We start from the raw sequence: 24,656 nt of genomic DNA, 5'->3' as shown, positions 1-24,656 counted from the left end.
TATTTTTTAACAATAACATCTTGAATTAATCTAATGTTATTAGGATTAAACTTTCGTTTTTCTAATATTTGTTTTCAAAGTTTGAAGAAAAAAAATAATAAAAACTGAAATTAGATCAAACTCTTTTTAATATAGTTTTTATGGAGGAAATAGTTCATTGAAATTTTTCTCATCACTGGATTTGAGGAAATTATAGCTTAGGTTTATCTTAACTTTTGAAGACAGCAGTTAGAAGTCGGTATTATTTAACAGAGTAATTAATCAAACTGAATCATAAAAAAAAAAAAAAAAAAACCTTCTTAAAAAAAAAGAGTAAATTAACGCATTTTAACTATTAAATAGGCTGAATTACATTTTAGGGATTTAAAATTTGTTTAAGAAATATATTAGAATTTCGTAAAAAACATTTACAAGCTGTTTTTTAAATTATATTTTTACACTAACTACCATTAAATAATATTTTTACAATTTCAGGGTTGATCAAGATTCTCCTTATGTCATTGATATGGCTATGGCAGAAGATGACGAAATCGTGCTGCAAGAGGTGATAGTGGATAAAGACGGAGAAAGAACGATACCGAAATACACCTCTGATATTCTACAAATTCCAGGTTCATTTAAAGATGGATCGAATTTGAAAGATTCTAAGCCAAGATTTAATTTATTAGGGAGGCTAAGTCCACAAATAGCACCAAAATTTCCTAGAGAAAAATTAAAGAGTATGTTTCGAAAAAGAAAACTTTCTACAGCTATTCCCTTTTATAAAGTAAAAGAGGTTCGTTTTAGTGGGGACACTAAAGATGAGGAGACACTAAAAATGTTGGATGAGGACTACGAGATACCAGTAGAAGTAGCAATTACTTTATCTACACCTGAACTTACAGAAGCTGAAAAGGAAACAGGAACTCATCCTTATTACTACACACAACAAAGTCTTGTAACAGAAAAGAGACTTGCAGCAGGTAAAGCTATGATAGTTAGGCAGACTAGTTTAATTAGATCAGGTTCAGAAGAAGATAGCATAACTAAATTTAGAAGACTTCGTCCAACACTTGTTAGATCAAGTAGCTTACCAAATATACTACAAACAGATTCAACTGTTCCATACATTCATGATCCAATTATAATATCTACTTTAAGAAAGATATCAGAAGCAAAAATGAAAGGTAAACAGCGCAAAACTCGGAAAAAAAGAAAAACATCTCTAATGCCAAAAGAAAGCAAAGAAAGGATAACGACAAAATTAGAAAAAAATCAGGATTTAGACGCAGAATCTTACACAAAGAACACTTTACCCCAAATTACTTTAACAAGTTATGATCAAAAATCTCCAGAACGTTTAGACTTAGCAACATCAGCCGGTTCTAGTCATTCCAATAACCATCCCGTTGATGTCCATAGTGATCCTAAAGGTGAAATTCATACTAAAGAACAAGCTCCTCTAATGAAACCAATAAGGACAGAAAAAGTCAAAACAGTTGACGATTGGAATATACTAGCAGAAGCACCAGATCAGCACTCAAAAAGTAAACCTCCAGATACACCGCTAAAAATAATAATACCAATAGAAACTTTGGTATCTGAAGAAGAAAGGCCGAAGAAATTGCCGTTTAGAAGAAAATCTCCACCTCCACGAAAAAGACCAGAAACCCTCAGTTTAGCAGCAAAGATAGGCGTAAGACCAACGAAATATATTGCAGGTATTTCTCTCAAAACCACAACACCAGGAACACCAGATTCTTCGCCAACTAAACCTTTCGACATTCCTAGCTCTTCTAAAGTTGCGCGAAGTACATCGTTACCAAAATCATCAATAAAACCTGGTAAATCTTTAGGTAGTAGTCCAAAACGTTCCCCAAAATTAGACATTTCGTCGCCAACCTCACCCGAAATTCGAATAGATGTTCCATTTCAAGTTCAGGGAGATAGTACACTTCAAAAAGATTCCCAGTTAGCGCCTTCATTAGATCCATTACAACGCCAAACTTTTCATACAAAGACTAGAGATAAGAAGTGACCACTACTCAAGAGCTGAAGATAAAAGTGAAGACAAGTCTTGCATAAAAAGGCTTAAAAATTAAGACTCGCCAGGTCCTCCCACGTGAGATGTTCCTTGCAACAGCGATCGGGAGGTTTGAAGAAGTAAAAAAGTCTACAGAAGTCACTATGCTCTTTATAATTAAAAGACCAATCGTGATTCGACCGTATACGACATCGTTAACTGTTGTCTCAAAGTTCAGACTTCGGAAGTAAAAATGAATGAACCACAACGGAATAGATCTTTGAAGAGATTGTAGCAATATCATGGATTCAACTTTGAAACAAATACTTGAATAAAACATTCAAAATGATGGTTCAAACAAGAGTTATCCTAAAATAATCGGACATCACACAAATTTTAAAAGCAAAAATGAGGCATTTTAACTTAGAATAGAGATTAAGAAAATACTGAATCAAATTATAAACTAACACTAAAAAAACATTAACGATATAAAAATTTTAATAACTATGAAATATTTATAATTAGAGGCTGCTAATTTGAAATGAAGTCTTCACTGAAGAACAGTAAACACTAGGACTCAAAACTGTAAAAGCTGAAACAAAGAGAAAAAATTCAGGGATTTCCTTCATTCCTGTTCATTGCATCAAGTATTTCTGTACAGATTTTCTATAAAATCAGCACTTCGTTCATTAAATGAAACAATGATTCTGGAAGGATCAAGGGAAGTTACTAGGATTGTTGTTGGTTGATTTATTGTACCAATTTCAAATCATTATTTATAATTCACAAGTCATAACTGCATAGCTGCCAACTTGTTAAAAACAAAAATAGGAACACAACGCATAAGCCAATTTGGGGTAATTGTGACACAAAGGGAAAAACCCTGAACATTTTTTGTGTAAAAAACTCGATATCAATTTATAAACCATACATGTTTCATACTTCACATAAGTTTCTTGAACTAACATTTTTAATTAAATTACTTACTAATGAAGAATATCACGCCATTATAGTAACTAATTCAAGAAAAAACTTATTTCATACAAGAATCGCGATATTGGATTTTAAAATACGAAAATCGATGTTATATATTACAACCGGCTGAGTACGAATCGAAATATTGGGTTTTAAATATGTGCCGTTACTAATCGCAACATCTGGTTTCACAACTGGATATTAGATTTTTAAGTTGAGTGAACAGGAATTGCGATGTACGATTTTTAAATCGCGTGAATACAAATCGCAATTTTAAAATCAGGTAAATACTAAAATCGATTATTAGCAGATTTCAAATATTCAAAACGGCGAAAATTCGCCAAACCAAAATAATCCACTTCGCGAAAGAATCATACATTTGTAAACGTCTCGTTAACAGGATTTAGCACAAGTTTCAAAATTTTGCCAGATTATAAGTTTTTGATTCAGGGAAGTCCACAAACCAATGGTTTTGAGATATGCGGAATATGGCGATATTCGTAAGAAATTCAGTATAAGGAGTGAAAAGGCGCGGGAAAACCGAAAAATCAAAACATTTTTACCTAAAATCATACTTACGGAATAAGGCAAAAAATTAAGAACACAATTTAAAGGAACAGTTGGCAGCTGTGTAACTGAATGTGATATTTGAATGAATATTTCTGTTATGCAATAAAATTAAATACATATAATTTCAAATATGCCTTTCAATTTTTTAGTAGCAGAATACAAAGGGAGAAATTAAGGATACGAACCATGCTCAAAATATGAATTTCTAAAATACTAATTTTTGAAAAATCTTAAGTATTATATATTTTTGAATAAAAAAATCTAAAAACTCGACAGGTATAACCTTTTATTCCAATTTTTAAAACAATCAATGGAATTGGTGGGAAAGGGTACCACTATTTCTGGATTAAGTTTTCCCACAAATATGGATTTAGGTATCCAAAAATAAACACATTCTGGGTTTTTTGAGATTCTTCAAAAAATATTTTAGGAGCAATCAATATTTTTATTTCATGAACACAAGTAAAAATCCTTTGACATATAAAAATTGTAAACCTAAGAGACACTATATATATATATACATTATTAAATAATGTATAGAAACTGTTCATTTATTATTAAAAAAAAATTCAAAAAAATTAGAATACATAAAATTTATTTGCTCTCATATAAATTCCAGTAATATAAAATATACAACTGAATATTTATAATTTAATAATGAGGGAATACTTCTTTAATTACTAAGTTAAAACAACTTATGTAACCATGCTAAGCTATTATAGTTGTAAAAATATAAAATAAAATGGTCAAATATTTCCTTTAATAAGAATTAAGAATAATTTCAAACTATGATTTCTTGGAAATTATTTGACCAATTTATTTTGGAATTTTGATAGTTAAAAGGTTATTGAAAATTGATCTCTCTTGACACTTTATAACTTAAATTTTTTTGGTAATTAATAAATTCTAATTGTGCAATTAAAAAAAATGGTGAAATAAGTATAAAAAATTTTTTATACAAAAAATCTATTTGCACAATTGCTTTTTAAATAATTTTTTTTATATACAGTAGGCTCTTGATTTTCTGTCTCATAATTATCCGGCCTTTATTCTATCTTGTCGAGTAAAAAATATACTAAAGCAGTTTTCTACTGTCAATCCTCTCCTATTAGTCTGCCAAGGGTAAAAATATCAAAAACTGCATAGTTTTGAATCTTTTTAGATATGATTTTTCGTATTGTGTAGTTTATTAATAAATAGTAAGTTTCTGTGCGTTAATCGTTTATCTTAAGATGTATAATATGTATTTTTAATTACATGGGAGAGGAGGTAGGAAATGGAACTGCAGCCTTTCCAGCTTTTTTGCTATCCGTCCTATCTCTCTGCCAAATTAGATTGGATAGTTGGACACCTAATGCATTAATAAAAAATAGATAACCAATTCAACAAAACTTTGATGCTTTTTGCATGAGATTATATTTAAAAAAATAAAACCTTTTAGAAAAAAAATTGCAATCATTGCTCATTTAACCACTTTATTAGTATAAAATTCTAAGGGAAAAAAAGTTTCAGTATTCCAAAGCAAACTATCACTTTTTCATACATTAACACTTATGGAGTAATTAAATAGATTTTCTTAGTAAAAATTTACATATTTGATAACAATTCACGGAAGGAAACATATTTTATATTAAAATTTCTTGTTTATTTAAACTAACAAAGTAAACCAACATTAAAAAAAATTGGATAAAACAACTGGAAATAAATATTCTTTATTTTAGATAAATTATATCAAATTTTCAAGTACAAAGTGTTTATTATCAACACATAATAAAATGCAAATAAATGCTCAAGAAAGCAGGGAATTAAATTAAATATTTAGTCTTGAAGACTGGAATGTAGAACATAAAATTCTTTAAAGATGTGCACCATAAAGTTATATTTTATAAGCATTTTTCTTGAAGTAAAGTACATTTGTATTTATTTTATGTTTAAAAAAATATATAATGCTCTAATAAAAATATGTTTCTGTAAGTAAAACTTGAAACTTACGACAAAAAAGTTAAAAAAATTTAGTTAAAATAAAATTATTAAATTGCGTTCACAAACAATGTCTAATCCATTTTTGTAAAACAAAACATTTTTAACAACGAAATTTTGAAATACAGTAAAGTCTTTTTTTATACGTTTTTTGTATAAGTGTCATCTCTTGCAGTCCCACTTCATTTTCAAAGCAATGTTAAAATAGTTCATTTATAAAACATAAATTATCATTTACATAATAGGTACAAACATAAATTATCATTTATATAATAGGTACAAACATAAATTATCATTTATGCGTTGTTTTTTCCTGCCTTTTTTGTGAAGTATATAAATATTTGGCCTGGATTCCAGAATTTCTAAGTGAGGTACTGAAAAGGAATTTCTCCTTCCAACTTCAGAAGAGTAAAAAGTAACACAACAATAGGAAAAACTGACAATACAGTTTTGTACTGACAATACAGTTTGCATTTTTTCTTCAAAAAGAACTTCATTTGTAAAATGTCTCTGAGCACAGATTTGCAAGTATTTTTATAAATCAAAACAATAGTAAAACAATTTTATTAAAAGATAACAAGTTTTATTTTAATTACTTTCTCAATTGTTTTTTATATTAATAATATTAAGTGCAAAATTAACAATGCTAGTAAGTTATTAGAATTATTTTTATGAAAAATTTCAATTTATTTGTTTACTTTTCAGTTATAGGTTGTAAAATTTATACGTCGAACCACATCGGTTCTCTGAAAGACATATAAAAATTGCTTTACTGTATAATAAATCTTTCCCGGAAAGAACAAACCATTTTTACAACAAAAAAAAAAGCACATTTCATTTTGAACTAAGAATCATTTAAAAAAATGTAAAATGCATAAAATTTTTAAATTATTGATACAAACACTAAAAATATTGTTTCTTTATTAGTGATTTTGAAACCACTCATTTTTGTTTTAATAATTAATTTTGAAAAATGATTAACAAAAATTGCATGCTTTGCAATCCGTAAGTAAGGTTTATTCTGAATCCAAATATATTGATCCAAATTTATTTACTAGAGAATCACAGATAACTATTTGTATATCCAAAACAGTGACCACCACTTAAAATATTGCCTCGAGTAAACTATGTTAAAATAAAAAATGAAAGTTATAACACAAACTTCAAGCATATAAATATCACAATAAGCAAACTAGGTGTAAAAAAATGTTAAATAATAATATAGATTTGAATTATTTATATAAGTAATGTACAAAAGAATTGTACAATCACAGTGTTTAAAAACTTTAGATAAATAAAATTGGAAGTATCAGAAAGAAATAATGTTACACAGAAAACATCGATTTCTTTCATTATTTTGTGTGATTTTCACACATTGTTAAATAAGTGAAATAAGTTTTTATGGAAAAGTGAGACCAGTTAAAAAGACTCAGAAAACAGTCATAATAAGTAGAAGAACATTAATACTTCATAGTTCTTCTTCTTCTTTAGGTAACCATATTGAAATGGAATCATCAGTATTAGCACTAGCTAATGTTGTTTTATAAGCAGATATCTAAAGAAAATATAAAAAGAGGTATTAGCAAGATGGTTATATTTTTTAAATAATAAACTGCTTATACATTTGGATATCCCTTTTTGATACATCTTTTTAATCCTACATTGTCATTCAGCAAGATATTTTTCAAGATTTTCTTACATACAACGAGAGTTTTATTTTGCACAGATTTTTTTTATTGATAAAAAGAGTATTGGGTGTAGTCAATCACTCATTATCTTCAGACTTCATAGATTGATTTTTAAAAATATATAGAATATACAGTAATCAACACTTATAGAACAAAAATCGCATGATTATGCAAATTTAACCATTAAAGCCTATTAGCTGATTTTAGTGTGCTTTACTTTAAAAAAAAGTTACATCAAAAGATGAGACATTTATTTATTTGTGTAACTAATGGAAATTTTAATATTTGCAAAAATTAAAAATGCTAGAAGGTTTTTCAGACTAACTTTCCCCATATGTCTGCAAATTGGAAAATTATTTAAATTATTTTTTTACATTTATATATTATTTTAATATCAGGTTAGATGTTAAATATTTAAGTCTAGCATGAGATGGAACCTAACAGGATGGAACGAAAAAAAAAAACAAGTTTTTCATTTGGATTTGTAATTACTCAAAGTTGTTTTTTATTATATTTTACTGTGGAAAATATAAATAATATTACTTAATATCTCAAAAAGGTACTTTTTGTAAAATTTTAAGCTAAACTGTTGGTTTCAACTAATTTTATTGTCTGTTTTTACTAATAAGTAATGTAAATGTATTAAGAACATATTAAATAATTTCCCAAAAATATTTGACTGAAATATGTAACTTTTTTTAAGAAAGCGCTGCATCATTTTTTTTTTTTTTTTTTTAAATGAGAAAAATTAAGAATTTGGAACATATGCTTTACTCAAATGTAGTAAAACAGTTATGAAGTTTGAGAGAATATTGAATATTACAGTAGGGAACCGATTATCCGGAACGATCGGGACCATTGCTATTCCGGACAACTGATTTTTCCGGTTTTGTGAATCACTACAAAAAGCCGTTTTTTTTATTGTTAAACCCAACTAAAAAAATTAATATTTGGAAATAATCTTAAAAAGAAGAAAAAACGATGACACTAATGATTATTTCCAAAATGATGGTAAGGTAAACATCTTTCAAAAAAGACAGAAAAATCCTAAAATCTTATTAGGAAAAATTAAAATTTTTTTTAAAAAAATGGCGGGAAAATATGTTGAATTTTGTTCTGGTTTTCTGATTTCTGGATAACGGATTCTCTACTAACAGTATATTATTGGCAGTATATTATTGACAGTATATTATATATAACAGTATATTAGTATTGAATATTATTATGTTCCTATCTCTTTTGAGTAAAATACAGATAATAAAATGAGTAAAAATATTCTTAATTATTAAGACTTTTAAATCATGATAAAACCATAAAATACAAACTTTGTGACACTCGCCTGCATTATTTCTACATTTTTTAAATTTTTATGTATCTCTCTTATTTTGTATAACACAAAAAAATAACATAACATAAAAATAACAATATTTCAAAAAAATCTAAATTGAAAGAGACTTTAGAAAAAGAAGTAAGAAAGAAAAAATTAACTAATTATTTTGCTATTAAATAAAAACAATAATAATTCAATAAGTTAAAAAATATAATATTATTTCAAAAATATTAGTTATCTTAAATTTCTACTGGAATTCATTATTTTGCGTGCATTACTTTAGCTCGTCATATATATATATAAATTCTGTAATAGCTAAAATACAAAACAAAACTTGTTTATTTTTTAAACAAAGATTGCTAAATAAATGTGCATTATCAGAGCTGTATTATAAAATCGAATACTAATTGGACTTAAAATAAATAATTTTGAAAAACAAAATAATTTTTAAAATATGATTTAATCAAACTTTAACAACATTATTTGTAGATAGGTAATAATGCTTTATGTTATTTGTACATACTTTGGATACTTCTGAGCCAACATTTAAAACCGTAATTATAGATGGATTTTCACTAGGTTCCAAAACTCGAATAGTTTTATCAGTTGAACATGTCATAACTGATCCTAAAGAATGTTGAATTCCAGTTATTTTTGTTTTGTGACCACTTTCGTAACTCTATTAAAGAAAAAAGAAAGGACATTTTTACACTCAAATAAAATAATGAAAAATTAAGCAAGATATCAAACAAAAAATTGTAAAGCAGCAAGACAATAAGGAAATTTATAAAGATATTATTGTGAGTGCTGCTTCAGATCACATTTAGATATACAAAATTAAAAGATAAATTTACCATTATTAAAAATCTCAAATTTTTCTAATTCTTTAAAGGAATTAATATTTTACTAAAAACTTAAAATTTTTATAGGGATTTCTTTACTGAATCTTATTTACCATAAGAATAACCATGATAAAAATAAGCTATGAGAAAAATATATCAGCACACTAAAATAATAAAGAATAAGAAACTATAGCAAATAAAATTTTTAAACACTATGTTTTTCATGTTGTTTTAAAAGGAGAAAATAGTTACATTTTCTGTCACATCCATAAACAAAAATAAAAGTTCTATCACTTTCGAAAAAAAGTGGAGATATTTTTTGGTGGTGATAGAAGTTATCATAAAATTATACATTCTTCATTTTAGGTTTAATGAAATAGAATTATTTTCTCTTTTTTAGTCTACTTGAAAAATGCAGTTTTTAAAATTTTAATTTTAATGTAATATTCTCTTTTTAGTCTTGTGCCCATTAGTTTAAACTTGTTGAAAAATAGACAAAAAGTGCTTTTAAAATAAATTTTGTTAGAAATTAAAATATTACAACATATTGTATTTATTGTTGAAATTTGAACACTCTAATTAGTTTGAAAGTAGTTAAAAACTTGAGTACAGAAATTTTCTGCTTGTAGCCATCAGAAAATGATTGAAACATGTATTGTGAACAGTGTTTCCTAGGGAGATTAAATCACTCTACTTTCAAATAGAAAGTGAGCAAAAGTTTGAGTGAGAATAAATTTTATTTAGTAACAAAATGATGCTAAATTCTTGTTGCAGTTAGAAAACATTTGAAACTTGTATTTTCAACTAGCACAAAGCTCAATTTAAAATTAGAGTGCTCTAACTAATGAGAAAGTGGTTGTAAATAAGATTGACAATACATTTTCACAATATCACAATACATCTAACATTCCATCCTTTGAGTCTGTAATGTAACGCTGCTAGTTTATCTATGTAAAATTAAATTGTCGCTACTAGGCCGGGATAGCCAGGTCAGTGGGGTGCCGGGCCCATGTCCAAGAGTTCGTGGGTTCGGTCCCCGCCGGTCGAAGACTCCCCGTGTAGTAAATGGTAACTGATGCACGTTAAATCTGTCGAGTCTCAAAGTCCTCCACGTTCCCATAACAAATCAATACCTCTGGGGGTACCGATCCAGGAGTTTCCTTGTCTTCTGGATTGGTTCAAAATTACAAGGCTACGGAGTTGAACATTAGTAGTCGTAAACCCAAAAATTGGGTCGACTATTCAACGGCGGTCATAAAATAAAATACATCTAACAAGAAGCAATCGGGAAATGATTGAAACTTGCATAGTCATCAGCCCCAAAGTTACAGTAGAAATTTAAGCAAGCCTAGTTAGGGTGTGTGCAAATCGACTCTTACATACATAAAAAAAAGTGTTAATAAAAAACAGAGTAATAAAATTAATGAAGAATAACCTACTTTCAATAGATCAAAATTTCCACTGACAGGATCAATGACATGGATAGAGCCTAAAACATCACCAACAAGTAGCTGTCCATATTCGTATGACATTGATAGAGGAAAACCTTCAAGCTGGAAAAAATGAAAAACATTAGCATAAAACATTATTTTTAAACATACACGATTAAAAATTTAACATTATAATATTATTAATTATGCAATACCAATAATTTATACATAGTCAAAAGTATATTTATATCTTTATAATCTGAGTTTCAATTTAAGTTTTTTTACATTCTTATTTTTAATTTGTTTTACATTGAATTGAACTTACATTGAATATTCTATAACAGAACAATATTAGAAAAAAATTAATTAGTCAAAAGCTGTCAAAAGTCAGGAAGTTCTTTGTGCAAGTTTGTTAGTGTGACTTTGGTTTGAAAAATGATGAGAACTCAAAAAAGCAAACACGTTTAATGAATTTTAGAAACATGCATAATGAATAGAAGAACATAAAGACAAAGAACAAAAGCAAACATGTTTAATGGATAGAAGAACATAAAGCTTAAACCGTTAATTTAACAAGAAACATATTTGTAACTTTTTCCCCAGTATCTTTGAATCACAAAATAGTGTTTACAATAAATACAATATACACAAAGTTCTAAAAAAAAGAAGAGCGGGTATTGGGTAACATCTGATTCATGCTCATTAAATGCTTGTGATAGTCAAATTATTTCTTTATTAACCTACCTTTACCTGGCACTTTTAAAACTTTTAATTATTTTTATGCTAATGACAATCAAGATATATGAATCTATTTAATATTCCTAATATGTCATTACAATGTTTTAACAATGTCGTTTGTTGATGTGCCACTAATAAAATAAGCTTATGTATAGCTAGATACCTGCTGCTGCTGCAATGAGAAACTGATTTATGGATCAACAGGAATTAGATAGTTAATTTTACACTGTAAGAACAAAAACTTAATAATTTTAAATGCTTATTTAAGTTTTCTTAATTAGATTTTAGAGTAAATGTTATTTTTAAAGCTTACTTTAACAATAAAACCATGTAAGTTCAAAATAATAATAATAACCCTCTTTACTCTTTTTCTCTGTCTTTTTTACTTTATACCCAATGACTGATATTTTGAAAAAATAGTCCTTTAAATCTACCAGGGTGCGTAACCAAATCTTTCAACAAAAAATAAGCACCTTTTAAGTACTTTTTAAGCACTCAAAAAATATTTTTCACTATATACATTAAAAAAAATTGCAAAATTAATTTTCAAAGACTTAGATGATCATGAGAAAATAACCAGTTTCTGACAAAGAACTCTTTTCTTGATTATATTAGCTATTATAAAATGATCAAGAGATTTTTCGGTTCGATATCAGAGGGTGGGAAATGAAGTCTGAAATTGAGAATATCTTGTAAAATGCACCAGAGTTACACGCGAGAAGGCAATAACCTCACCGAAATCAGTTCAGTAGAAGCACATACGGACTCAAAAGTATTTCATCAAACATGTAAAATGATTGGTGCTTTCATATGCTATGGGCCAATGGTACGTTGAAATAGATTGCTGAATGAATTGCAAATAATGTTAAATAGAACAATGTGAAAAGCACGGTTTTGCACAATAAGTGGCTTAAATCGACATTGTAAAGAAAAAATTTCTCATTTTCGAAAAGGAAAAATTAAGCACTTATTAAAAACACCCAATGGGCAAAGCACTTTTAAGGGCTTTTAAATAATGAAAATCGAAAATAAGCACCTTTAAGCACTTTTAAAAAACACCATGCACCATGTCTACTTAGTAATTTGAAATAAACTGAAAATGTAAGAAATTGTTTTTTGAAATTGTCACATAATAAAAAGTTTAATATACATTACTTACATTTATGGTCTTCAAAACTTTACGAGCTGATTTGTCATACACAATAATACTCTTGTCTTCACTTCCAGATATTACATGCTTATCATCAGTAACTATACAGATAACTGGTCTTTGATGATGTATATGCTGCCAAACTGGTTGAAGATTAGTTCTGGGATCGAATAGGCTTACACTACGTCCATAGCATCCAGATGTTAAATTATTGTCAGAGTATGCCAGACACAAAATAGGGGATGAAAGACTAAAATAAGAAAATTTAAAAAATTAAGAATAATTTTTTTGTCAATAAAATGAAAATTACATGAAAATGAAGCTTAGAGCTTTAAATAATAATTAAGAAAAGCATCCATGCATTGAAAATAATTTTTAGAAATTTTTATTTTCACTCAAAATTTTCATGGTAAATACTCCAGAGAATGATTAATGGCTGATATGGCAAGTGACTAATTATTTATAAAATTGAACTAATGCTGCTGGCTTTGTGGGTTTAAAAACGAAGTTTCTATTAATTAAGGCACATTTTTTACTTTATTTATAAGGCAAATTAGACTTTTTGAAAATTAAAAAAAACAAACTTTTTTTTAAAGAAATTTTAAGAAATTAAGAAATTTTTTTAGCAAAATTTCTTTAATGGAAAAACTGATTCCAGATAGGATAAAACAGACTTTGACTAATTTTTTAACAATTAAAAATAAAACAAATAAATAAATTAAGAATAAATAAATAAAAAAGAAAATAAACTAAAAAATGCAATAAAAATGAGTTTAAAATACTTAAAGATTTTTTTTCCAACAATTTGATAGACTTTTAATTTTATTAGCTTTATACTGCCAAAACTGTGTTTAGAACAAGATAAACACATGAACTGAGCTTCTTTTTCCACCAATCCTCTTCAAATAATATGAACAATAAATGTTTTTAGAAAAAGGCTGAAATTTACAACACACTGCACTAACACAATTAATATTTATGCAGTAAGTAAATGCCAATTCAGCCCGGTATGAAAAACATGGTAACTGAACTTGTTTTTTAGCTTCGAATAGAGTCACTAGATTATAACATAAGTCACTTTCAAAGCCATCCTTCAACAAATCTCTGTCAGCTTTTTATAAATAATATCTACAAATAAAAAGATCAGACTTTTATTTCTTGGTCCATTATATCCTCTATAATTCAAAATTTTCTTCTTTTAATTTATAAACAGGAGCTAAGAAGTTTCAGTAACCAAGAAATAAGAGGAACGAGGATAAAGGTGTTAGCATTTCTTGGTGACATTAAAAGATTATAGTTAAACAATCAATAGAGAGATAAAAGGAGCTGGAATATAATGAAAATAAATTAAAGAAGGTATTCAATATCCTTTTTTATACATACAGGACTGATTTGTATCCCTTTGGGTGTTAAGAAAAGTTTTCTTTTAATAAATAGGTTTGTTCTGTTCATGATACTTTATGCCAAAAAAAAAAAAAAAGTTCAGGTAACATATAGGTGAGCAAACATTCACGAACTTTTAAAATTAACTCAAATAAGAATGGGCCAATTTCTTAAATACCTTTGTGAAAATCAAACAAGCACTTACTTCATTAAATTGGCAAACATAAATAAAAACAGGTGAAATAAAAATTAATATGGAATTTTATTCAAGCTTTAGAAACATGTGTGTTAACAGCAGAGTTGGCCAAAAATGTAATCGATTACATTTTTTGATTACAGTAATCAATTACTTGTAATCATGATTACAATTTTCAAAAAGTTTGATTACAGCTGTAATCATGATTACAATATTGATTACAGTAATCAATTACTTGTAATCGTGATTACAAAGTTTAATTACAGCTGTAATCATGATTATATAGTCGATTACAGTAATCAATTACTTGTAATCATGATTACAACTTTCAAAAAATTTTGATTACAGCTGTAATCATGATTATAATTTTGATTACAGTAATCAATTACAGTAATCAATTACTTGTAATCATGATTCCAAGTAATTGCGATTACAAGTAATCACAACAAAAACGATTACGAGTAATTATGATTACAAGTAATCAAAATATATGATTACATGTAATTTGATTACATGTAATCTAAATACACGATTACAAGACTATTGTATTCTTATAAATGATTATATTTTACAGTAGATAGTAGAATGTATCTTATAATGATACATTTTGCACGTATTAACATGTACTGCATTTTGTACGTATTTGTATACATACAAATGAATGTAACTAAAATGTATGTACATATGATTTTATCTAGTGCATATGTTCAGACATTTCAGTTTCACACACATGTACATACACTTATATTGTAGGTATAAAATATATTTATGTATGTATATAGATAATAATTACATATGTATGTGCAAACAATGTAGACATGTACATTTATACACAATGAATATATGCATTTTATGCAAATATTTGTGTATGTAAAATGTATATCTATGTTCATGTACGCATGTATATACAAGTACTTGTGTTTGTATGAACATACATACATTGTCTGTACAATGTATGTCCCATGCATGCATGTGCAATTTATTTATGAAGAGTATAATATATGTATGCATGTACAATATAGATATATCTGTAGGATGTACAATATATGCATGTATACATGTACATGGCATGCATGTCCAGTGTATTTATGTACATATACATAATATGTTCATGCTCAATGTATGTATCCAAATATGCATAATACATTTGTGTACAATTGTACGTACATTTGGCGTATTTATATTTTAAATATATTAATACATACATTCGACATGCATAACGTGTGTACATACACACATTTGAGATGCATATATTGTACAGATCTATATACATATAGCGTACAGATGTATATTCATATAATGTACATATGATGAAATGAACATATAATGTTCATATAATGTACACATGTGCATAAATATATTGGGCATAATTCTTTCGTACAAATTTTACATGTGTACATGCATGCTATCCCTATCTATGCATATGGAGCAATGTATATATGTCCAATGAATGTATCCACACATGTACAATACACGTATGTTCCATGTATGCATATCCATATGTACTATATATGCACGTACAATACATGAATGTATGTACATACATTGTACATGCGTACATACATTACATGTATACACATGTACATTACATTTATGTCTAAATATGTGTACAATGCAATAAATAAAATGCATGTAAGTTAACTTTTAATGACTCAAGCAAGTTAAATGACAAAATCAAACGATATTTAAATTTAGTTTTCAGCTTTAATTGTTCTATATCATTTTGAAATTCTCGGAATAAAAAATTATTTTCAGGTATTTTCATGAAATGTTTGACAATACAGATTTATTTTTTTTATAACATAATGCATGATTCATAGAAATTTTTTAAATGGTAAGAAAAACGGTAAATTTTATGTGTGGAATTAATATTTAGAAATTCAAAATAAAATTATCATTTGCTTTCTAAAAAATATGAGGTCGAGTTTCATACGCCTTAGAATAAATTTTAAAACAAATTTTAATAACTTTACTCATATAAATTTTTTTAATGTATGCACAATGTGTATATTGTAATTACATACATTTAAATGCACGCATGTATTTGTACATTACTTGTAATTATGTACATGCATACGTTGTATGTAGATGAGTACATTGTGCATAAGTATTAACAAAGTATGTAGTTATACAAGTACATACGTAAGTTGTACATAAGTACATACTTTGCGTGCACATATATCGATGTACATATAAATATGCATGTATACATGTACGCATTTTATTTACGCAACTATGTGCATATATTGCACCTTTAAATAACATTCTTACATATTGTACGTAAATACGTACAATTTTATATACATACGTACATTGTATATACGTGCTATTATCGTAAACTTATGCAATATATGTACTTTAGTACATAAAAGCATGCAAACGCATAAACATTATTTTCATATACGTTCATACATACATTGTCTATGTATACAAAACATTACCTTTTTGTACAAACTAACATACATGCGTACATGTATCATAAATGCATAATTATATGTACTAAGCATATGCGCATTGCATTAAGTATAGTAGAATATAATTATGAATATTGTACGTACAAATAACGTTTGTGCATACATTGTATGTATAGGAATCGCAAATTGTACGTTCATGCGTGCGTACATTCTATGTACATAAAAATATGTAAACACATGAATACTTACATAAAAAATTTAACTATAGTATACAATCGTAATAACTTGTAATCGTATAGTTTGATTACAAGTAATCACAATTACATGTAATCAAATTGCATGTAATCATGATTACATGTAATCATATATTTTGATTACTTGTAATCGTAATTACTCGTAATCGTTTTTGTTGTGATTACTTGTAATCGCAATTACTTGGAATCATGATTACAGCTGTAATCAAAATTTTTTGAAAGTTGTAATCACGATTACAAGTAATTGATTACCTGTAATCGTGATTACAAGTAATTGATTACTGTAATCAAAATTGTAATCATGATTACAGCTGTAATCAAAATTTTTGAAAGTTGTAATCACGATTACAAGTAATTGATTACTTGTAATCGTGATTACAAGTAATTGATTACATAGCTGTAATTATCTGTAATCAATTACAGTTGTAATCGATTACTGTAATCAACGGCCAACTCAGGTTAACAGGAGTAGACCTAACTCTTGTCTCTAAGGACCAACAAATAGAGATAGGTATAAGTATGAAGGATAAAGTGGGCATTCTTCTGATTTAAGAAAGTATAGAATATGTGCCTTTTTCTAGTTTCTAGAGCATATTTAGCTCTGTGTGCTAAAGCAGAATTCTGTCGAAAGGTTAATTTTTGGATGCCAAAAAGCTTTTAAGACCATGGAATCATAACATGTTCCAAAATAAGTTTGCAGCTGCTCGCAATAAATTTTTTACTTTGTCAAAGTTATTTTTTATTACAAAGTATGAAGTTCAAATTTAAAATGTTAAAGTCTTTTTGGTACTTAAAACTGTAGATTTATTAAAATGAGAGGTATTTTTTAAAATCAAGAGTTCTCAGAACAATTTAGATTTTTATAAGCGGTAAGCATGATAATTGCACAAAGCCAATTTAGAAGAAAAACAGTATTACCGCATTAGAAAGGGATTTGTTTTTACACAGAAGTTGTTTAATTGTTTACAGCAAGTGAATTAGTCAACAAATAAAACAGATATCTTAAGAAAGTCTGAAAAAAAAAACTGTAGTAATGCATACAAATAGAAACAGATACCTATGAGTACTAAGTACAACAGATGGATTCTCTAAATCCCAAGTTTTTATGTTGCAATCAAATCCACCACTGTACAATGTTTTATTTGATTTGTCATACGTTAATGACCAAAGCCAAGCCTAAAATAAATTGAAGATAATTATTTCACAATCATTAAGGGTTTATGTAATAAGAGTTCATAAACATTTAAATAAATGTACACATAAAATAATTTAAAGATTACACTAACTTAAAGATATTTATTATATGAACAGCAATTTTAATGAGCAATTGTAATGATTTTTAGATATCATTTCATTAATTCTCATTACTTGATAATTGATTATTTAATAAGTTTAGGTTTTCTCATTTTGCACAATTTAAGAAAGCAAGCAAAAAGTAGGCTGGGTAACGTTGTTTAAAGAATTGATGATGTTGATATTCATTCGTGCTGGGAGCTTGACATCCATATGGCATGCACTTAGATTGAAACAGGCTCTCTCCATAGAGATGATGGTTTTTTCCTAACTCGTAAAAGAGTATAAAAAAAAGTAGTAGTCAAAATATTAACCACATCCAACAACATATTGTGAAGTCTTTGAAACTGACTACAAATAATAATAATAAAAAAAAAGAGATTTGAAATTCAACTAATATGTATTTTTTCCTTATTAGGATTTAAGTTGATAGATTTTTGTATGCACTAGTGAAAACACTTTCAGCTTCATTCTATTGATACATATTTTGCTAAATGTTTTCAAATCATAATTTATGCTTGTTAAAATAATTAATAATTTATTTACTTGTTTAATAGAGGACAAAACAAATTCGCTGTATTTATGCTTCTTTGGTATCAAATAATGCAGTTAAAGATTGCAATAAATTATATGCAATGCCATATGAAACTCATACTGATAAGGAAATAAAAGGTTTATACTTATCACAAATGCATTCTAACAGTAAATCACCTCTCTAATTTATCTTTTTAAAAGTTATTATTAGACCATTAAAAAACATTACAATAAGTTTTTTCAAAACTTTTAAAAAATTTAATAAGAAAGATTTTATTTTTATTCTCCCAATTCACAACCTATTATAATCATAATAATAAATCATTGACACCCCCCCCCCACTTTCAGCTATTCTTATTTGAAATGATTATTTTGACTTCTGTATTATTACTCAGAATAGTTAAAGCATCTTTTTTGTGATTTTGTAAATTAATTTGTTTTAATCCTTTGATATAAAGGCTCTGATTTTTGGCAATTCAGATGAAAGAATGAATATTTTTCAGTCAAAATGTATCATATACATCACATTCACAGTAATCATATCAGTTACACAGAATGACACTGTCACAGCCAAAAACATCTCTATTTAGAGTAACATATAAAATAAGCATATCAAAAATCTTAATAAATGCAATATTGGCCACTAGAAGACCAAAATATAGTATTAACTAGAAAATACAAAAAGTTACTTTATGTACTAAGACTTTGAAAACTATACAGTATTAGTATAGAACTCAACTAAAGTATGACTTTGAGCTGCATCAGAATTGTTCTGCAAATACAATTTGTGTACACACAAGATCTGACATTAAAACCTCATTGTAACTTACACTACCATGAGCTCCAGTAGTTGAATTTATGAGACAAGAAAGATAATCACGAGGGTTTGTCTCTTCTTCTAAACTTGAAATACTCCATAATTTTAAAGCGCCATCTCTCCCCCCAGATGCACACATCGAACCTTCCTGAAATTTAACAAAAGTCTTTAGTTATAATTATAAACATAAAAAAAATTAGATACACAGTATTACACAACTCAAATTCGAAATCACACAGCACAAATTGAAAAAAAAAAGAATTTGTCTTTTAAATTAGATTGCACAGTAAATGATTTACTATGTACAACAATAGATTTACAATTTAAACAGTCTTAATATTAATTTTTAAAAAAAAGCAAAAATTAATTTTTGATATATCTGCGACATAAAACAGTATCAAATTTATTAAGTCTAAATATATTTTTTAAAAAAGGATAGAATATTTATTTAAATAAATATTTAATCAAAATATCAATTATATTATAAAACCAGGTTTTAAATAAAAGTCTGAAACCAAACAAAGTTGTTTTTTTCCTGTTGACCCTGTAATCTTTCAAGCATGAGTAGAAATAAAGTTTTCATACAGACTAAAAGTTAACATAATATTCTCATCTTTCAACAGCTATGGAGTTAACTTAAACAAAAAAACAAGCCTGACCCTAAAAGTAATGCAGAGATATTAATAGATTTCATCTTTTAGAATATTGAGTAGGGAGATGTTTCTAAAATTTTAATAATATAAATATTTTTTTATTTACTTTTACTTAATATTACTTTTTAAGTGCTCTTTTAAATGATTTTCTAACAAATAAGAGTATTCTGATTCCTCCCTCGGAGTGAGACAAATAGATATGCAGGGGTGATTGTGAGTCCAACTCAAAAATCCGGAAAATTTCTTGAGTAAAATCATTAAATAAGCATAATGTCTTTATAAATTTAAATCATTGATATTTTCAAAACATTGAAATCTAAATAAATTATATACAGCATAATTTAAATGAATAATTATGTATAAGTTTATTTTTATCTCTAATCACATTTATTATTCTACCAGAAAAAATATTTACAAATGAAAGATGCCTAGTATAAATTCTAGTTCTTCTTCTTAGGCACTACAGCCTATGACAGGCCAAGGCCGTCCCAATAAGTTTTTGCCATCTTGATCTATTCTGTGCCATGGCCTAGTTCTAATATTTCAAATTAAATATACAAGAATTTTTATACATAAATGTGATCGATGATTTCTTAAAACTTCTGGACCTAAGATTTCCGGAAACTTCTTGAGCGCAGTTAGGGAAAAATCCGGAAGTCCCGATTTTTTCTGGAGCACAATCACCTCTGGACATGCTCATGGATAGATATTTTTCATAGATACACATAGATATTTCTCGACAAAACAAGTCAATAAATAGGTAGTTAATATCAAAATTTAAAAAAACAATCAAGTTTTAAACAACTTTTAAAATTTATTTTTTAAAAAGAAACGGAAACTATTTGTAATATTTAAGAATTAAGTCTCTAAAATATAATGCTGAAAGGAATTACAAGTTTTAAATAACTACAATACTTAGAAATAAGCAGTTAAAATAAAAATTATATTGAAATACCTCAAGCAAACTGACAACATTCACAGATCCAAAATGAGCATCTTTCAAATGATATAAATGCATATTCTCTGCTTTGTTTTTCCAAAGATCATAATGGTCTTCTCTCTCTATACAAGCTTCTTTCCAATCAAAGTCGGCTGGAGCTAAAAAACAAAATTATTTTTAAGAACATATTTTAATAAATTTAGTTGCTTAAAAACAGTATTTACGTCAGAATATTTAATTATCTACAAGGACCACAATAATTTTATCCATACTTTTTTTCTGGTCTAAATAATATTAATAAAGATAGATTTTATAAAATTTTTTTTGATTATTGACAACACACATTAAAACTTAAATGACCTACTTTTTTAAAAAATTTATCGCTATAGCTATAAATATTTTAAAATTGTTTTTTACTTTACCTTTTTGAAAAATATAAATTTTTTTTTTTTTTAAAAATTGAATGAAGATTTTATAAAGATTATTTTTATTTAAAATGAAGATTTTATAAAGATGAAAATTTTTCCATCCATTTATTATGTAATAAATAAATAGAGAATTCAAATTTTAAATAATACAATACAGTAAAGAGTCCCATATCCGGATTCATAGGGACTTTGGCAAGTCCGGAAAATAAACTTTTATGGATAATAGGTGCTGAAGCTAAATAAACATCAAAACATGCGTTATTCAATAAAAAATAATGAAGAGAAAAATAATGATAATTAATATAAATTTCATAGAACAATGGTTTCTTATAGACTGAATAACATTTAAATAACTAAAGAATGCTTAGTATGATAAAATATATTATTAAAAAAAATAAAGGTGAGAAGATGATAATTTGAACTTTCTCTTTTATGAATAAAGATAGGTTTTTCCTTTTCTTTTTCTATTATAATGTTTAGAAATAGCAGTGCAGATAATAAAGCAAAAATAATTTCAAAAAAATGAGTCATTTAAAAATTCCTAAAGTAAATTTATCTCATTTAATAAAACATAAATAAAAATCTAAAATGAGCAACAAAATTCAGTAATTTTTTAAGGAAAATATCTATAATCTAAAAGAAACAAATCCTATCTGCTGATGTTCTTTTTGAAAACTATTAATATTCAACTTAGCTAATTTTCATAATTTATTCTTCTTACCAAATATTTATTTTCTCTTCTTACCAAATATTTATATTTATTTCAAATAATACAAATTCTGTTCTTATATATTCAACAACTCTTTTAGTGTGCTTATTGTGACAGAATAAATAAATGTTTAGCTTTCAGAAAAGCAGCAAGAAGAAAATTAAAGAAAAATATATTTTTTAATTTTAATTAATACTTTTTTCTAACAAAGAACACAGCAAAAAAAAAATTAAGAAAAGTAAAAAGTCTTGTTTATTTTGATTTTAAAAAAATGGTCCAGAAAATAAATGGTCCTTATAAATGGATCTCTGGCAATAGAACTTGGTATTGTATAATATTTGTAATAAGATTGTTTTCAGTAATATATTCTATTTTCTCAGTTCAAAGAGTTTCTATTTTTTATTTTTTCACATCATTTTCCTTAAAGGTTTATAAAATTAGAAAAAAAAAATAATTAATTAATGAATAGAAAAAAAACTTCTTTCTCCAAAAACTTGATGTATTACTTTTTCTGAGAAATAAAGCAAAAAAAGTTCATATCATGCATTCCCATCAATTGATGAAATCCTTTTCTTGAAAAGGAGATAAAGTTTAAATATTGAAGGCAGGGCCGGATTAACCTATAGGCACGTGCCTAGGGCCTACGAAAAACTTGTGAGAAAAAAATTTATCGGCGAAAATAATTTAGCTTTAAAAACAACAGGTGTATTTTGCACAAAATTATGAACATACAAATAAAAATATAATATTTTTCGGTAATAAATTATTTTGCAGAATCTTATGATCTAATATATTACTTTTTTGCAATTTTTGGATTCAACGAAATCTTGTATTATGCTGTCGAATTGCAGATAAAGTTCAATAAACAAATTTGTAAATTAAAATCCATATTAATAAAAATGTAAAAAAAAATATGCAAGAAAATTTTAGCATATATTTTGAAAAGAGGGGAGGAGTGGGGGAAGGGCCCAAAAACGGCTGTGCCTAGGGCCTACGAAAGGTATAATCCGGCTCTGATTGAAGGGCTTGGGAGAATATAATGCTAAGTTACATTTTTAAGTTCAGGAGAGCATTTTTAATGAAAAACACTGTTTCCATCAGTGCAATATGTTTTTAAATATTGTCCTGTTATCAAGAAGAAATTATGAAAAGTAGTTAATTTATCAGGAAAAAAATACTAAGGAGCAGTTTGGAGTAAAATTTCTCACTTTTAAGTTCAGGACAGCGTTTTTAATGAAAAACACTGTTTCCACCAGTGCAATATGTTTTTAAATATTGTCCTGTTAAACAAGAAGAAATTATGAAAAGTAGTTAATTTATCTGGAAAAAAAATACTAAGGAACAGTTTGGAGTAAAATTTCTCACTTAAAAAGTTGTGTTTATCATTATAATGCTTAAAGCATAGCAATTATAATATTATTGTAGACTAAATATAAATTTACATTTTAATTTCAAATGTAAACAAAGATAATGCTTTTAAATAGCTTGCTATTTAAAAGTATTATTTTGACGAAATCAGAAAATAATTCAAAATAAGAATATCGTTTTTGATTTAAAACTGACTTAATTTTATTCAATTATTTATAAACAGAAAATACCTATATTTTTTATATACATTAATAAAATTTGATATATTCCACAAAAAGTATGGGCGCAACTGCGAAGAAAAATACTACTTTTCATCAACAGTTATACCTGAAAAGAGGATAAAACATTCACACACCTGGTACAAGAGGATAACGATTAGGCCATGATTCAAAAATTCTCATCCTCCATGTTGATTCATTTTCTATAATATCTTTAAACTTCTCACAAACTTGACTTAAAACATTAATAACATATTTTGCACTTAAAAATGAACATATATGTAAGAAAATTTCAGGTGGTAAGGTATCTAACTTAAAATAAAACGATTCATCTTTATCTTCTGGACTTTCGCTCGTATCCATTTTACTTGACATCACATAAAAAGTACCCTAAAAAGACAAAATAAATTTCTATCAGGAAAAGAATAAATTCAAAAGACAAGAAAAAATTAGTTTTTAAAGGGGGCAGAAAAACTTAGACTGCAATTAAGTTTATCTCATAAGCAAATCTTTCATCAGCAGTCTGTTCTACAAAAGTAATAGCAAAATTAATTTTCATACTTACTGACAAATAAATGCTATATGACAGATTTACTTATGAAAAATATTTTTATTTTAATTAAATAAAGGTAATTAATATAAACATCTCTATCCTAAATAGAATGCAAACACAACAGTCAATTCAAACTTGATCAAACACAAAACATAACAGACGAAAAAAAAACTAAAGAACGATCTCAAAAC

At 26.7% G+C, this 24,656-nt stretch overlaps 2 protein-coding genes across 3 annotated transcripts in view; one reads left to right on the top strand and one right to left on the bottom strand.

The window, feature by feature from the left end:
* LOC107454965 (uncharacterized) overlaps window positions 1-3,676 on the top strand; it is a 62,559-nt gene extending 58,883 nt beyond the window's left edge. For both annotated transcript variants that reach the window (XM_016072337.4, XM_021147498.4), the window contains exon 10: window positions 475-3,676. In XM_016072337.4, coding sequence (XP_015927823.3) covers window positions 475-2,017 — 1,543 coding nt within the window. In that variant the 3' untranslated portion in view covers window positions 2,018-3,676. The remainder of the gene's footprint in view (window positions 1-474) is intronic.
* Window positions 3,677-5,243: 1,567 nt separating this feature from the next.
* LOC107454958 (F-box/WD repeat-containing protein 9) lies at window positions 5,244-24,651 on the bottom strand. The gene is made up of 9 exons (XM_016072326.4): window positions 24,478-24,651; window positions 24,050-24,302; window positions 21,205-21,347; window positions 19,610-19,744; window positions 18,010-18,128; window positions 12,715-12,955; window positions 10,827-10,940; window positions 9,069-9,224; window positions 5,244-7,082 (listed from the first exon to the last, which is right to left on the bottom strand). Exons 2-9 carry the CDS (start codon window positions 24,285-24,287, stop codon window positions 6,996-6,998), a joined length of 1,233 nt encoding a protein of 410 aa, XP_015927812.1. The 5' UTR covers window positions 24,288-24,302; window positions 24,478-24,651; the 3' UTR covers window positions 5,244-6,995.
* Window positions 24,652-24,656: the final 5 nt, after the last annotated feature.

This window comes from Parasteatoda tepidariorum, chromosome 2, assembly GCF_982258835.1.
Source record: "Parasteatoda tepidariorum strain Cologne lab strain chromosome 2, Ptep-v5.0, whole genome shotgun sequence".
Classification (NCBI taxonomy): domain Eukaryota; kingdom Metazoa; phylum Arthropoda; class Arachnida; order Araneae; family Theridiidae; genus Parasteatoda; species Parasteatoda tepidariorum.
This window is presented reverse-complemented; position numbering and strand designations above follow the sequence as displayed.